Source organism: Tachypleus tridentatus, chromosome 6 (assembly GCF_004210375.1).
Source record: "Tachypleus tridentatus isolate NWPU-2018 chromosome 6, ASM421037v1, whole genome shotgun sequence".
NCBI lineage: Eukaryota > Metazoa > Arthropoda > Merostomata > Xiphosura > Limulidae > Tachypleus > Tachypleus tridentatus.
Window position 1 is genome coordinate 167,903,777 of NC_134830.1, and position 15,572 is coordinate 167,919,348.

The 15,572-nt window shown below is 32.6% G+C and overlaps 1 protein-coding gene across 4 annotated transcripts in view; it reads right to left on the reverse strand.

Annotated features, from left to right (window-relative positions):
* Nucleotides 1–251: 251 nt before the first annotated feature.
* bug (thioredoxin domain-containing protein bug) overlaps nucleotides 252–15,572 on the reverse strand; it is a 34,937-nt gene continuing 19,616 nt past the window's right edge. For 3 of the 4 annotated variants that reach the window (XM_076509508.1, XM_076509509.1, XM_076509506.1), the window contains exons 6-7: nucleotides 10,561–10,803; nucleotides 7,691–7,908 (exon numbers count right to left, since the gene is read on the reverse strand). In XM_076509508.1, coding sequence (XP_076365623.1) covers nucleotides 10,580–10,803 — 224 coding nt within the window. In that variant the 3' untranslated portion in view covers nucleotides 7,691–7,908; nucleotides 10,561–10,579. Of the gene's footprint in view, nucleotides 450–7,690; nucleotides 7,909–10,560; nucleotides 10,804–15,572 lie in introns of those variants that run through there. The other variant, XM_076509507.1, reaches the window with a different exon arrangement.

The following is a 15,572-nucleotide window of genomic DNA, read 5'->3' on the forward strand; positions in this document are numbered from 1 at the left end:
CAGAACTCCTTGTACAACCCAAGCATAGAAGAATTAAAGAAAATGTAAACATTAGTAGCTCTACTTGGTTTCTTCATTGGTGTTCAATAATGTATATTAATTTTTATTCTTAGAGCGAGACCAAGTCTTGAATTCAAGCATTCATATCACCAACGTTAATAAATATATCGGGTGTGGTGTATCTTCAACTAACGCTCTACAAACCAGTAATCACAACTAAATTCATATCGCAAATTCTTAACAACCAGACATCACACACACGTATATTTATTCGTACATACGTATACGTATCTCAACGTTACACACTTATATTAATAGTTTCATATGATTGTTTCAGGCTCACTCGCCACTACCATCATAACTTCGTGGAGTTTCACCACTCGCTATTTCTTCACAGACAGCATTTTATGTGTTGCCATTTTTAAGCTGTTAAGCTTGGCACACCTTCTCTAGACACGTGGAAATAAATAACCATTAGTACAATTCAACCAAATCAAACCTTTCAGTTAAAATTACTTCAGTAATGATCGATTTTCATGCTGTTACTGCGACATATATAAGTAAACCCAAAGACAAATTACACTAAATACAACACTTTACAGTTAAACGCATTAACTGCCCTACCCAGATGCCAACACCAGTGGGCACACTAGCATGATATTTCGACCCTACTTTAGTTAGGGTCATCTAGAAAATGAATACGGGCAAACCCAATGAAACAACAATAATTCCATTTAAGCTCATAACAACCTCGTATATATTCCCTGTTGAGTGAGAAAACAACTGCCTCACTGCACATGGAGGGGTTATATCTCATTTAAGTATACTGGAACTACTTTTAAGACTGTCGTGTAGTTACATAAAATTTTCATCACTCGAATAGATAAAATGAGAGATTTTCACAAAACACCAGATAACATTTTGTTTCAAAAATTGTTTGATAGCTGAGAAAATAAGGGTCCAATGCCCTTTTACCTAAGTTTCTGAGCTCGTAGTAATAATTCTCAGTCATGCCCTACTATTGACATTCTGGACATTACATCTACTACCGCCACTCATAGTAACTGCAGTGGTACTATCACAAGATTGTGCATAACTTTCAAAGTAAAAACCTCACCTCATAAGTCGGCAAAAAAAGGACATTTCTTTCAAGCATTGTTTTTTACAATGAGCAATTGTCCTAATAGATGGTTCAGACGTTGATGTAAACTGTAGTGATAAGTTGGTAATTGTCATCTCAGCTGACCAGAAGAGCTGTCATACACTTCTTCTTTGGGTGTTCCTTGTCAAACTAAGCTCGGCATGGCCAGGTGAGTTAAGGCGTTCAATTCGCAATCTGATGGTTGCGGGTTTGAATCCCCGTCGCACCGAACATGCTCGCCCTCTCAGCCGTGGGGGGGCGTTATAATGTTACGGTCAATCCCACTATCCGTTGGTAAAGGAGAAGCCTAAGAGTCGGCGGTAGGTGGTGATGACAAGCTGCCTTCCCTCTAGTCTTTCACTGCTAAATTAGGAACGACTATCGCAGATAGCCCTCGTGTAGCTTTACGCGAAATTCTGAAACAAACATTTTGCCAGACTAATCCTGTACAGCCAGATACGTATTGTAAACATCTTCTTCATCAGCTAAGTTGCGATAAAACAAAACAATGTTTTTCATCATTCCCTGCCTCGTCATTCTCAACCTTTTATTCCTGGTCTAGCTTTACAATTGAATTTTATCTGTATTGAATGATCTGTTTGTAAACCACTGTAACTCATACATAAAGGAAAATATTTGTCAGAGTATAGAATAAGGATCTGTTCACTTTATGCAAAATATCTTCATTTTTACTAGTACATCCTGAAAGTTACACTCAATCTCTAACTGGAACGTTTATTCTTTAACTACACTTATCATAACATCTGAGATATGGTTATCTTTCCAAGTTATTGAAATGCAAACTTCTGTGTGTTAAATAATGCAGACTTTACACACTTCTAGAAAAGAAAAAAAAAAAAAAGACTCATCTACTGCAATGTTCCGAATGTCTAGCTATCCCTCAGTTCAATCCATATTCAGAGCCAACTCCAACATCATCCATCAAGTATGAGCCAAGGGAAGTAGTTTCCCGATGGCATAAAATCAAGTGCCCCATCAGACGATGTGTGACGACAGAGATAAGAAAATATGCATTCCCTTCTAATGGATCCACTACACCTCAAAGTTCAAAAAGAGCTTTCATAAGAATTCTAAATTACTAGCTACATCTGAGTTCAAAGTGGAAGCTTTGACATCCATTGCCACTTCTCTACTTTCTAAACAAGCCCTAACATGTCAGTTCATCAGAACTACACTGGACCTTCCAACAGTGCTCGTAATAATTATCGCCTTCAGCACATATCATTCCTTAATAAACATTTTCAGGTCCAAACTACTAAGTTCGTGGTCACTTGGGCGTCAAAGTAGAGGATAAGATGCCGAAGTACAATAACCCATTATTCCAGCTTGATATTTGCTGGTGTGTTTAGTTAATTAGCTTATGTTGGTCAAGGAAGTAGCTAAGTTCCTACAGTCATAAGTGGATGCTGCTAAACACAATTAGTTTAAGAAGTACAACCAGTGACGTAACTACAAAATATAGTCCCTCCCGTATCAGACCATTTGGTCCTCTTTTGGTCCGTTTTCCACCACAACTGCGGGGACTACAGAGCCATACTTGTGTTACTGAGTACAACATTAGGCAAATAATATATGCATATGTATATAGCATACATATTATTATATCGGTTCGGCATGGCCAGGTGGTTAAGGCACTAGACTCGTAATCCGAGGGTCGCGGGTTCGAATCCCTGTCACACCAAACATGCTCGCCCTTTTAGCCGTAAGAGCGTTATGACAACGTTAAATCCCACTATTCGTTGGTCAAAAGGGTAGCCCAAGAGTTGGCGGTGAGTGGTGATGACTAGCTGCTTTCCCTCTAGTCTTACACTGCTAAATAATAAACGACTAGTGCAGATAGCCCTAGAGTAGCTTTGCGCAAAATCTAAAATAAATCAACTATAGTAACGAAACGCGAACCACGAACCCCCACATTGAGGTATGCTAACCTCGAGACCACACCCCGCCTTTATCCGCTTTGAAAAAATGTTTGCATCATGAAACATAACACCACAGCCGTACTCCATAAGGTAGTAGATTTATATTTTAGCATAGTCACAAACACATAATATGTAATAAATTCTATGCTTGCAATTTTCAGAGAGAGTATATTAACGAATTGCAGAGAAGTTTGGATAGATGTAGATATATATTAGGAGACCAGAAGCAGCGTAGCTTCCCTTGGGATGTTTGTCGTCACTAGGTTATTCTCATAACATTTGAATATGTTTTGCATGTGAATCTGTTTTACAAATGTGAAACAAGTTTTCTTTTAGTTAAATATCTACCGGCAAAATATTACCTTTATCTTAAATCTGTGAGTTACGTTTAGCCTACCATTAATACGAGTAAATTGCAATTAAAAATTCTTTCCAGAATTTAAACAAATTATAGGACTCAAAACTCCATAATTTTTTCCATGACTAACATGTTTCGTGTTAATTTATATTTATTTTTTTGGGATATTTCATAGAAACGTACGCCTACAATATCATTTCTATATATCAAACAAAATACTCTTGCGTTAAAATCTAATATCCAATCCCGCCTCCATAAAACCATCCCGTTCTGACTTTTGTTTTAAACTCGCCCTCCAATAGCTGAGCGGTAAGTATGAAGACTTATAACACTAAAAACTGGGTTTCGATACCCATAGTAGGCACAGCACAAATAGCCCAATATATAACTTTTTGCTCAATAAGAAACAATTTAGAAATCATCTTGTAATGTAGAGAACAAATTACTGGCATGGCCACGTGGTTAAGGCACTGACTCTTATGTTCGCGGGTTCGAGCCCCCGTCACACCAAACGCACTCGTCCTTTCAGCCGCGAGGGCGCTATAATTTGAAGGTCAAACCCATTATTCGTTAGTAAAATAAGATCCCAAAACTTTGCGGTAGGCGGTGACGACTAGCTCCCTTCCCTCTAGTCTTAAACTGCTAAATTAAGGATGGCTAGCGCAGATAGCCCTCTTTGTAGCTTTGCGGAAAATTCAAAAGCACACAAAACAAATTGCTTTCATACGGCTAACACAGCAGACACTAAGAAATTAAGTGCATTAGAGTAATCAGATAGTTTTAGGCCATGATTTGTTTTAATTTCACGAAGATATAAGGAATGTTAATGCTAACGTTATGAAATTTTATACAGTTCATAAAAACTATGTAGCTCTCAAGCCATGTAACGCAAGGTTCACTTACTATTGTGAGTTAATTTTAAAGCTTCAACTGACTGCTAAAAGCTGTATCAAGTACCTGAACTTTATGGACTGTGTATAAATATCTGTGCAGTGACTGCAAGGTCATGTACATTGGCAAAACAAAACACTACTTAAAAACTAGTGTCTGTAACATTTAGGCCTATCTAACAGAACCAATCATCCTCTATTTAAACCCAGACACTTGTCCATTCGTTCACATTCTAAAACCATGGATCACAGTATCGTATTTAACAATTTCTCTATCATCACCACAGGACCTTTAGACCTTGAACTCTATATTAAAGATAGTTTACTCATAACTAAATACACAGCTCTTTAAATCTAAAATTATGCTAAATGTTCACATTTAAATCAGCTGTCATGTAATATACATAAACATTGTATTATCCAACCACTTACTGCTATTCCTAATAACTAAATACATTGATGATGACGTTATATTATAATTGTAGTAACAATCACCTTTATAACATAACTTTCAGATTTCTTTGATGACAAGTTATTCCAAAACATTCAAACTTGTAAATAAAATGTATGTCTTGTCAACCGTCTTCACCTTCGCTATTAAACTTTTGTTATCCCTTTAAACACTGATAGATTAACTTTCTTTCTCATCAATAAAACTGCAAAACAATAGTGCAGATTAAACACCAAACAATCAGATGACCAGTGATCACAATGTCAGTAGAAAAATTATGACACAGCTAGTTTCCTTAAATCTTGGCCCTAACCTACTGATCAAGAGGTTTTTCTATGAACTGACAACTCTGATAACTCGTTGAACAAATCTTAAATCAGATGCACCACCATGTCACTACACAAATATCATATTTCGTGTCAGATTTGTATGTTTTCAAATGTATTTTAAAGCTTCTGGTAATATATCCAATATATATATAAAAATTCACATTCTCAATATTTAAGTTCATACACAATATCTGATTTAAGTGTCAATATTACATTCTTACACTGGTATCAAAACTGAATATCATTGTAATATCATTGTAACTTCTCTTCGTTAAGAAAAAGTTAACAAAAATAAACAATATACATCTGAGTGATTAGATTTGTATACAAATAATTAAATTATTACTTACACATAGACAAAAATCAACTGGAAAAATTAAACATATTAAAAGAAAAACAAATGGTAATACATCTATTGGACATTCTAAGAAACTAATATTTAACTTTTACAATTTCAAATTAACAGAAAAATAAATTGTCACAAGGTTTACGGTTTGCCATACTTCTCATGAAACACAGATCTGAAAAATGATCCCTTGTTGTTTGCACATGTACTGCAGTAACTGTCTAAACAGTAAACTAGGCCTGACAGTTATGGATCCTTTGGTAGTAATTCAAACAAGTTAGTGATATTAATTCATGTGCATTTAACAATAAAACCATGATTTTAAATGTGCTAGTATGTAAAAATGAAATGAGAAAAATAGAAATAAAAATATTGTTAAAACAAATAGTGTGGTTATTAACAAATCAAATTACAGTCAAAAGATTGAGAATATTTTGAATATTTATATCAAATTGCATCTTACTAAAACAACAAGAGAAACTACACTATGGAGGTGTGTTAACATCAAAAACATGGTAATTTACTGAAACAGAATAACCATTTCAAAATAAGTCATCAGGTTATCACCCTGTTATTTAGTATGGTACTCCAGAAGTCAAGAAGGAAGGTTGTCCTGTTAGACCTACTGTTCTAAATAAAATTGCATACTTTGGTAAGACATTTAGAACAGTTCATGCACAATACAGAAGAAAAAAAAGTTTGTTGTTTTCCTCATGAAATACAGGATACAAAATTTGATGAGAGTGTGTACTACACAAGTGTTGATGTAGAATCTTTCCAATATTCTTTTGGAATATTTTAGTAACAAGTATGAATTGTTATCTAAAGTAATATCACTTCCTAAGAACGTTTTTAAGCTACTGTTGAAGTCTGCTCCTTAGGAATCACATTAACTTTTCACTAATACCATTTATGACCAAACTTATGACACTCTGGAAACTGAGACACCAGTGTCTGACCATTCTCCATCCTTGAAATGTATTCATACACTTTCTGAAAAATATGGTGCCCTTAGACAACCCTAGTCTGAGACATGAATTAATATACAAAAGTTCTGAAAAACTTACCTACGTATACCTGAATAAAGATTCTCTTTTCTAAGTAACAATTCCCAGGATTCATATAATCTTTACTAAATGAAATTATAGGACTCTCCCAAAAGTCTCAAGGACCAAATAATTAGGACTCACACATACAGCATGGGGTAAATAAACAAACACAAAATAGAGAATAACTAATAAGACTGTGGATTAAAACAGACTATCAATTTTTCTTCCTTTCTGGTATTTCTTATTTTCAACAAGTCTGATATTATACTAATATAAATAAAAGGAATGAATGTTCATGATACATTTACAACTACTGAGTACTGTAGAAATTTCTGAATGTAGTTTCCAAGATGATGACCATATACAGAGTGTTCAGAAAGTCACTGTGCACTTACATATTTATTAACAGACATGTTTCAATATAGAATACAGGAATGACAATTATAAACAAAGTTGAAAGTGACCACCGTTGACATCAATACAGGCCTGGATCATTCTTATTTTGTTGCTAAACACCGCTATCAGTTGCTGGCTTGAAATAGACTGAATTAAATATGATTACAAAACTGCACAGTGACTTTCAAAACACCCTTTATAATAAAAGGCAAATAATTCAAATGTAATGATGGAAAGAAAACCTAGTCAAGACAAAGACTAACTTTCAATCATTGTCATACATGCTAAACACAAAGAATTCACACAGAGATCTACCTGCCAAGTCAGGCAAGTAGAATAAAAAATAAAAAACACTCAGGTCAGGTTTTTGCTTCCATTGGTCATTTTAGACAGCATTTGTCAAGCACTGTTTCACAATAAAATAAGAGCTAGACCTGAATTCATGCAAGTCTTTAAGCAAGATATAACTTTTATTTATTCAAAGTTAATTTTTTCTGAAAAATGAAATTAGTTTATTGCAGATGTGACATAGAACTATTTTGTGTCAACAAGTGATAACACAAAACACTATCTTATAAAACTAGCTCAAAACTATAACCAGAGCCATAGTAATGTTTTACATAACAGATAACTTCTGAATATCATCAATATTCTCTTATGTAATTGTGATCAAATTAAATATTCTTTGATCCAATTAAACTAGAATTATCAGTATGGCCATTTTTTTAAGATTTGTGGACACGAATACTGCCTTACGACATAGCTGAAAAATCAAACTGATAAATGCAAAAAAATGTTCCTAGTTAAATTTATTTCAAATATTTACATATTCATGTTACACAGAGTCTTGCAGTCTTTACTTCTATGATTTACTTCTTGCAGTGACTTTCCCATACAAAATTCTTTTTGATTCCAAGACTTATTCAAAACATTTTTTACACCACCATTCTGGAGACTGTAGTACAAATAGCACATTCATCATATCCTTCTGAATTTCATTAAGATATCCTGCCAGAAACAAAGAAAATTAATTATTATGAGACATGCAAGCCTATTAAATTTCAAAACTAATATTTTCTCAAACAAAATAATAAAAAGCCTATTCTTGATCACAAAGTATAAACATAAACAAGAATAATGTACAGTTTTAAAATGCCCCCAAATTTTCTCAAATTAAAATGAAAAATACATCAATTTGCCAGTACTAACTACAATGTACCACTAAAAAGGTTTTAATCTATTAACCCTTTTGCAATGACTACACCTTTAAACATTTTTTTGCCAAAGTTACTGTATTACATTTAAAATTTAAACACCTTTATTATCATTGTATGTGAATAAAATTATTATTATAATATAAATTATGATTCGAAATTTCATGATATGCAAGTTTTATATCCTTTACATCAAAAGAAACCTTTAAAAACTGCTTAAAATTTCAGAAGTATTTTCACATAACCAACGTACTCTGAAGATTCTCTGCTTCGGTAATTTATCTTCAATAATACAACAGTAGTTGTGCTCATGTACATCTAGACTATAAGATGCTTACACAACCTTTCAACTCATACATTTGCACGTTCTCTGAATAAATGTAGTTGAAACAATAAATTTTTCAACCCCCTAACAGGTGCCAAGCCTACCTTCAACAGATTTGTTTGCCCTTTATAGCCTAGATGTAGATGTTACATACACATGTGCAGTTATTACAAAGAGGTCATTTTACACTGTAATCTAACAATGGTTATTTTAAAATTGAGATACAGTTGTCCACATGGAGTACATGTGACTAAGTGTAGTATGGTTGGCTGCTTAATCAACTATAGCATTGACAGTTGTTACTTACCAAATTATTTTATAGTAAGAGATATAATTTATAATTTTAAGTGTTATTTTTATATTTTAGTTAACTATGAATTAGTTATGTTTAAAAATGCCTAAATGAAAGGTTTAAATATTTTTTAAAATATACATTCTACTTTTTGTTAGTTCTCGATGCTTACAATATTACAAGGTGTGTGAAAACTTTGCTGAAAGGTTGCGCAAGTCCCTGGGAGAACTTGTGATATGCCTCAAAGGCACTGTTGACTTGTGTCGAGGCAAATAGTAAGTGATAAAAAACAAAAAGGGAAAAAAAAACATTAAAAATGTGTAAAAAGGAAAACCAAATATTATGAATTTAACAAGATTAAAACTTATAAAGATATTCTACAAAAAAATTAAAAGTTGTATATTTTCTCTTTACTGGAGTTTTCTGTTTCCCAACATTAATTATTTCCTTATATTGTACATTGATGTTAATAGTTGGAGTTTGTGAAATGATAGAGAAAATGAAACATTCACCTTAAGAGAACTCAGAGCTAACATATGTAGTGTTTTAGAAGTGTTTGTTTTGAATTAAGCACAAAACTACACAATGAACTGTCTGTGCTCTGGCCACAATGGGTATTGAAACCTGGTTTCTAGAGGTACGAGCCTACAGACATACTGCTGTGCCACCGGGAGGTGTTCCACAAGTGAAATCTGTGATGTTTCACATACGAGTCTGATGTGAAAGAGTTAATAATATACAAATTACCATGAACATGCTACACCTTAAGATATATTTATACTTATTAATTTTCTAAATACAAGTACAGACAACTAAAAATTAGTTCTATCTTATTTGATATAATTCTAAATATACAAGTAGATGAAATCCATTGTATAAAGTTGCTTAGAAAATAATGAATATAATGTGCTTTTCTAGCAAACCTGATGGTTTTAATTACAACAAGGACTGGGTTTAAAATGTAAAGAACATAACAGCCAATACAAAATTGGCATTGTAATGTTTCACATGCAACAAAATTGCAACTGTAGAAAGTCTTATGAATATAACTATCTCTTCATATTTTACAAAATGTTAATAAGAGCTTTGAATTACCTTACAGAACTCTTTATACAACTATCTATCTAAATTTCTCAAAAAAATTAAAGGAACAAATATGTATTTGAGTATATTTTTGTCATAACCACATTTATGTACGAAAAACATATCCATTCATCTACAAGTGTACTTTTAAGCTTGCAAGTAAAGTTTGAAGCAACTCAAATGAAAATCAACTCACTCAAAGAGAATACAACTCAAGGTACCCTATATAAGGTTGTAACATGAAACTATGCATTCCTCATTAATTCTCGAAACAAACACCAACATGGCTCATTTTGTCAGTGTTTACCTTAATTTTGTGTATCCAAGCAGTTAAGCATCATCTCACAGAGAATGAGGTGGCCAGGGCAGTCCAGATGCTGTTGGATGGCCAGGCCCAAAGGAAGGTGGCAAGCATGTTAGTGTGTCACCAAGTGTCATCAATTGACTTTGGCAACACTACCAGGTGATAAACACTTATTGCAAGAGACCAGATCAAGGCCGTTGTTGGTGCACAACAAACAGATAGAATAGTATCTGTAGATAGTCACTACATCGTGACTACCACTCTGCAGGAAAGGGGTTACATATGGCTTGGTCGCTGCAAAATGACCTTCAGCATTCCACTGGAACCCTGTGCATCAACCCAAACAGTTTATTTAATTACCTACCTTTTGTTACAGTTTTCTAAAGGATTTAAAAATCTTATTGATACTTGTATGTTTGAAATATTTGTGCCACATACTCACCAGTCTGTCAGTTGCCAAATTAATCCACGTGCTCATGTTGAGCCTCCGCTTCCCTCCAAGTGTTATGCACACACTCTACAATTCGTTGCCACAAGGAGGATCTTAAGAACCACGTACATAAACAGCCAAGAGTAAATATCCAGGCGAGTATTAAGACAAAGTCAGTACGTTGATCTGGCTGTGTTGGAACAGGGCCCATCATATCTGCTGTTGTAATGTTAAGTTCATCTTCTGGAGACAAGCCTGAAATAAATAGAAAACAGAGAATGTTAACTTTAGAATTTCTAAGATTATTACTGTAAGTAATGAAAGCATGGAGCTATTAATTCCATTGATAAAGTATGAAAATGCATCTTTGATAATATTGACACCCACACTATCAAACCAGATAAATTTGTGGAGCTTCTTCAAAATAGGAGACAGAAAACTATTTGTTTAAACTTAATATTTTAGCTAATTATGGATTAGCTACAATTTTATAATAATGTAATGTATATAATGCTGTACAACTTATGTTGAATTAGGGTTTTACTACTATAATAAGGGCTGGAATGCCAACCTCAGCAGGTAAGTTTATCTCACCTCCTAAGTAGTAGTGTCTTATGGGACTAGAATACCAGCCTCAGGAGATAAGTTTATCTTACTTACCACCCACTAGTACCTTTTTTTTTTTTTTTGTATTTTGTTTTGCTTTGCAGAGTAGTCACCTTCCACAACTATCTGCATGCAATAAAGGGTGATATTGATGTGAGACATTGTGGGTTAGAGCACCCACATCTCTCATAACTCACATTTCTTTAAATGATTCAATTGTTTTGATGGATTTCTCTATGTGAAACTGATGAATGTAGGTTTAAACTGGTAGATGGTGTACCCCCACCACAATGCAAGTCCTACTTCTGTAGTCAACTCCAAACCCCAAGGCTCACTTTATATCACACATTATAGCCTGCACCCTGGGGATCCTTTTGATTTATGCAGAATTTTAATTTACTTTTTTGGTTTGGATCTGTTTTATTTAATACAATGTTGTTTATCACAAGCTTGAATTTCCTGTTTTTGATGCAGTCCTTCCTTTTGATTTGATTTTGCTTGACTGACCAAGTATAAATTTTTTATTCATATGATTCAATTACTGTGATTCATTGCTGACTATGCCACACCTTCCCACTTTTCATACAAATTCATTTTTCAAAATAATGCATTTTATCTATTATCTTGTACTGAATGTAATATAGAATATGTAGGTCAAACTCCAAATCCGTTAGATACAAGTATGAACTTATGCAGATCTCAAATTAAAAACACTAATGAATTCCACAGAATTAAAGCAGTTTAGAATTCATTTTTTTAATTCTATTAGAATAACTACATTAGAAATATTTAACTTTTTTCTAAACTAAAATTATTTTCTATATTTACCATTTCTCTAAACTGCATAAATTCCGAATTAAACTTAGTTTTATTTCTACTTCACTGGAAACAATTATTCAGCAACTTGCCATTTTATTCAATATAATTAAAACTGTAAATAATGAAAACAAGAAACATTTTTGGATGACACAAATAATTTACCCATTTTAAAATACCTAAATAACTGTGAACAAGCAAAAAATATTCAAACATTTGATTTTACTAAACTGTACACCATGATTCCATTAAAACATTTAATTTCTGTCATGAATTCTTTAACATAATAATTCCATCATCCTTTTATAGTAATTGAATAAAGAAAATTCACCTCCAAATATATTAAAGATATATAAAGTTTTGTATTTATTATAATTACATTTTTTCCAGGTATTTAAGCAAGTAATAGGAGTTCCAATTGGAGCTAACTATTCTATTTGTCTTGTAAATGTATATCTTTATATTTAAGAGAATGGGTTTATTGAAAATTGCATAAGTACCAAAATTTTTGGCTTTATTTATCTCAGGATTATTTACACCAATTAAATTATCTACATATCTAAAAGTCAATTTAATTAATGCTATTTATCCAGTAGAATTAAAAATTCTAAATGCTAAATGTTTTTGTTTAATTTTTTTTCCCCACTAAATATACTTTACACATTTGAATAGTAATGTGCCATATTCTTCTGATATAAGTATTATAACCTCACAATTATTCAGATTTTGTAAAATTTGTAATAAATTGATTCATTATTCATGTTGAAATATTGATGAAAAATTAGCATTCAGTGTATTAAAAGATTGAATACAATTGTTACAATATTTTGTAATAAATATAAGAATGTATTTCATAACTACAAAGAAGTAAAACTTAAGGAGTTTTTGCTGGAAGTTTTGGATAGGCATCTTTAGTTTTTAATAAAGTCATTGAAACAAATTAGCACTATTTTTTATGGAAATGAACACCTTATTGCATATAAGGGCTCACATAAAATCTGAAATGAGTATTTACAGTGGATTTAATGAGTAGTTGTTGGGAATTATATTAACCACTTTAGATAACTTGGTTAAGCTTTTATAACTTTTTTGTAATTTTTATTCTGTACTACTATTAAGTTAAATGAAACTTTTATACTATAAAAAAGCTGGAATGTTAACCTCAGGAGATAAGTCTATCTTACTTACTGTTATTTTTCTTTTACTTTAGAGAACATTCACCTTCCCACAGCTATCTGCAGATAGTGAAAGATAATGCATCTAGATCTCATAAAAAAACTGAGGATTTTTTACTTTTTTGTCAATTTCTCTACATGAAATTTTGTCAATTTCTCTACATGAAATTAGTGAACAGATGTTAAAGCGTATTAATATCACTATTAAATGAAATAAGTATTTCCAATAATTCCAGCTATCCAAGCTTATCCAAGTATTTGTATTAAAAGTTCTATAAATGATTTTTCTTAATCCAAGTTTCTTCAGCTTAATCAATTAGTTTCATGTCTCATTAAAATAATCATCTAACTGAAATTAGTGTTTCTAATTATTCTAATTATTAAAATAATCAACATATTTCTACTGAGTTATGTTATCTTTTGATTAATTCACATTTGTTCAATTCAATCAGCCAGTCATGACTCGCAAAATTAAACTACTGAAAAGTAGTTTCAATTATTATCATGTTCCATCATTCCAACAAATCAAAATTGAAACATAAGTAGACATGTTTATTCCTGCTGTTCATGTTCACCTTATTTGTATGAAACAACAGAGTAGCTTTACCTTAGTATACTGTTTATTTATTACAATGTACACACATAACCAATGTTACCTGGGATAAGACTGCTTCAACCAAAACATTACATGTCAATATTTAATATTTTCCATTCATTAAAATATAATTTTGACTGCTACACAACTTTATTATTTAATTATGTTAAAAATTACTAGACATGAGTTACTAACAGTCTCACAACACAAAATATTATTATCAGCCAATTTACATAAACAAAACTCGTATTTATTTATGAACAATTCTTGCCAGATAGGAAGCACTAAAATAAGACAACAAAATTTTGTTGTAATTACATGCTGCTTAAACACAATTGCCTTTAAGTTGTTTGACTTATTAGTTCTTCAACATGCTCACATATTCTTGACAATGAGAAACACTTGAAATAAAAATGAATCTCAGAACAGTTGGTATGAGTATTAACACTTTTATTCATAGAGCATAGAACAATGTTTTGACCTTCCTAGATCATCTTCAGGGGTTTTTTTTGTTAACTTGAAGACGACCTAGGAAGGTCGAAACATTGTTCTCTGCTCTATAAATAAAAAGTGTTAATACCCATACCAGCTGTTCTGAGTCAAAAGCTTTTTTACTTAAAAAAGGTTCTTTTAAGTTTTTAATGTTGATCTTGGAACCAATATATCATTAGGGTTATTGTAAAATCTTTGTTTTCATAGGACAGTCATATTGTTATACCCCATCAGTTATAATGGGGAAATCCATGGAATGTATTAGAAACTAACTTTAATATGATAAACATATCATGTTAACATTTTCTTAACTAATCTCTACCAATATTACTGTATCATCTCTACAGGTGCAGCTAGTTCCATCTGCTATTCCTGCTCAGTCCTTACTTTCAAGAATTGTCATGTATTAACATAAAAACACCAGCAGTGGGGAAGAAGGGTGGGAAGTGAGTAAGAAGAGGTAAGTACCTATCAGAAATAATCTTCACTGTAATGAAATGTTACCTTCATTTTCTAGACTACCATATTGCAAAGGTGAGAGGTCAGCTTACGTGTACAAATATTAAGCCAAGTGAAAAGCTAACATTTGGAATAAACATGTGTGCTATGAGATGAAAATAAAGCACATCAGTGGGGTGCCACACTACTTCTGGCACTGGCAGTCATATAAACATGTGTGCTATGAGATGAAAATAAAGCACATCAGTGGGGTGCCACACTACTTCTGGAACAAGTATGCTCTTTGCTCAGAAAACAGGAAAGTAACACAAAACAGTTGGAATGGGGAAACAGGCACAACTGAATGTAATAATAATATGACTTACAGCACTGGACAAGTGATGCTAGTACTGAAGAACATATTTTCTGTTTGTCTCAGTACTGTGCCTGATATTGTGTGTCTCAGGATGGTTGGTATGGGTATTAACACTTTTACTAATAAAGCATAAAACAACGTTTCGACCTTCTTAGGTCATCTTCAGGCTAACAAAGAGTTTGCAACTGATCATTGCCAGGCACATGTCTTAGGGATGAGTGTGCCTGATATTGTGCCAGTGTGAAAAATGGAATAAGAACATGTGGCTAAGGCACGAGGACCACATATTTTATACTTGAAGATATCAATAAATTAAAAGAACTGACTAGAGCAGTTTACCCTGACAAAAACATTCAATGGAAGCAAAAGTAAGTTGTTTAATGATAACAACTGATTAAGGTAAGTGTTCTATTGAGGTCCACCTGGGAAAAAATATCCAGGGGAAACTCAAGTTGGGTTTTGATATTGCGACCCACTTATGAAACTTTATTATCTAGTGTGGTCTACATAAGCAAAAAGTATTCAG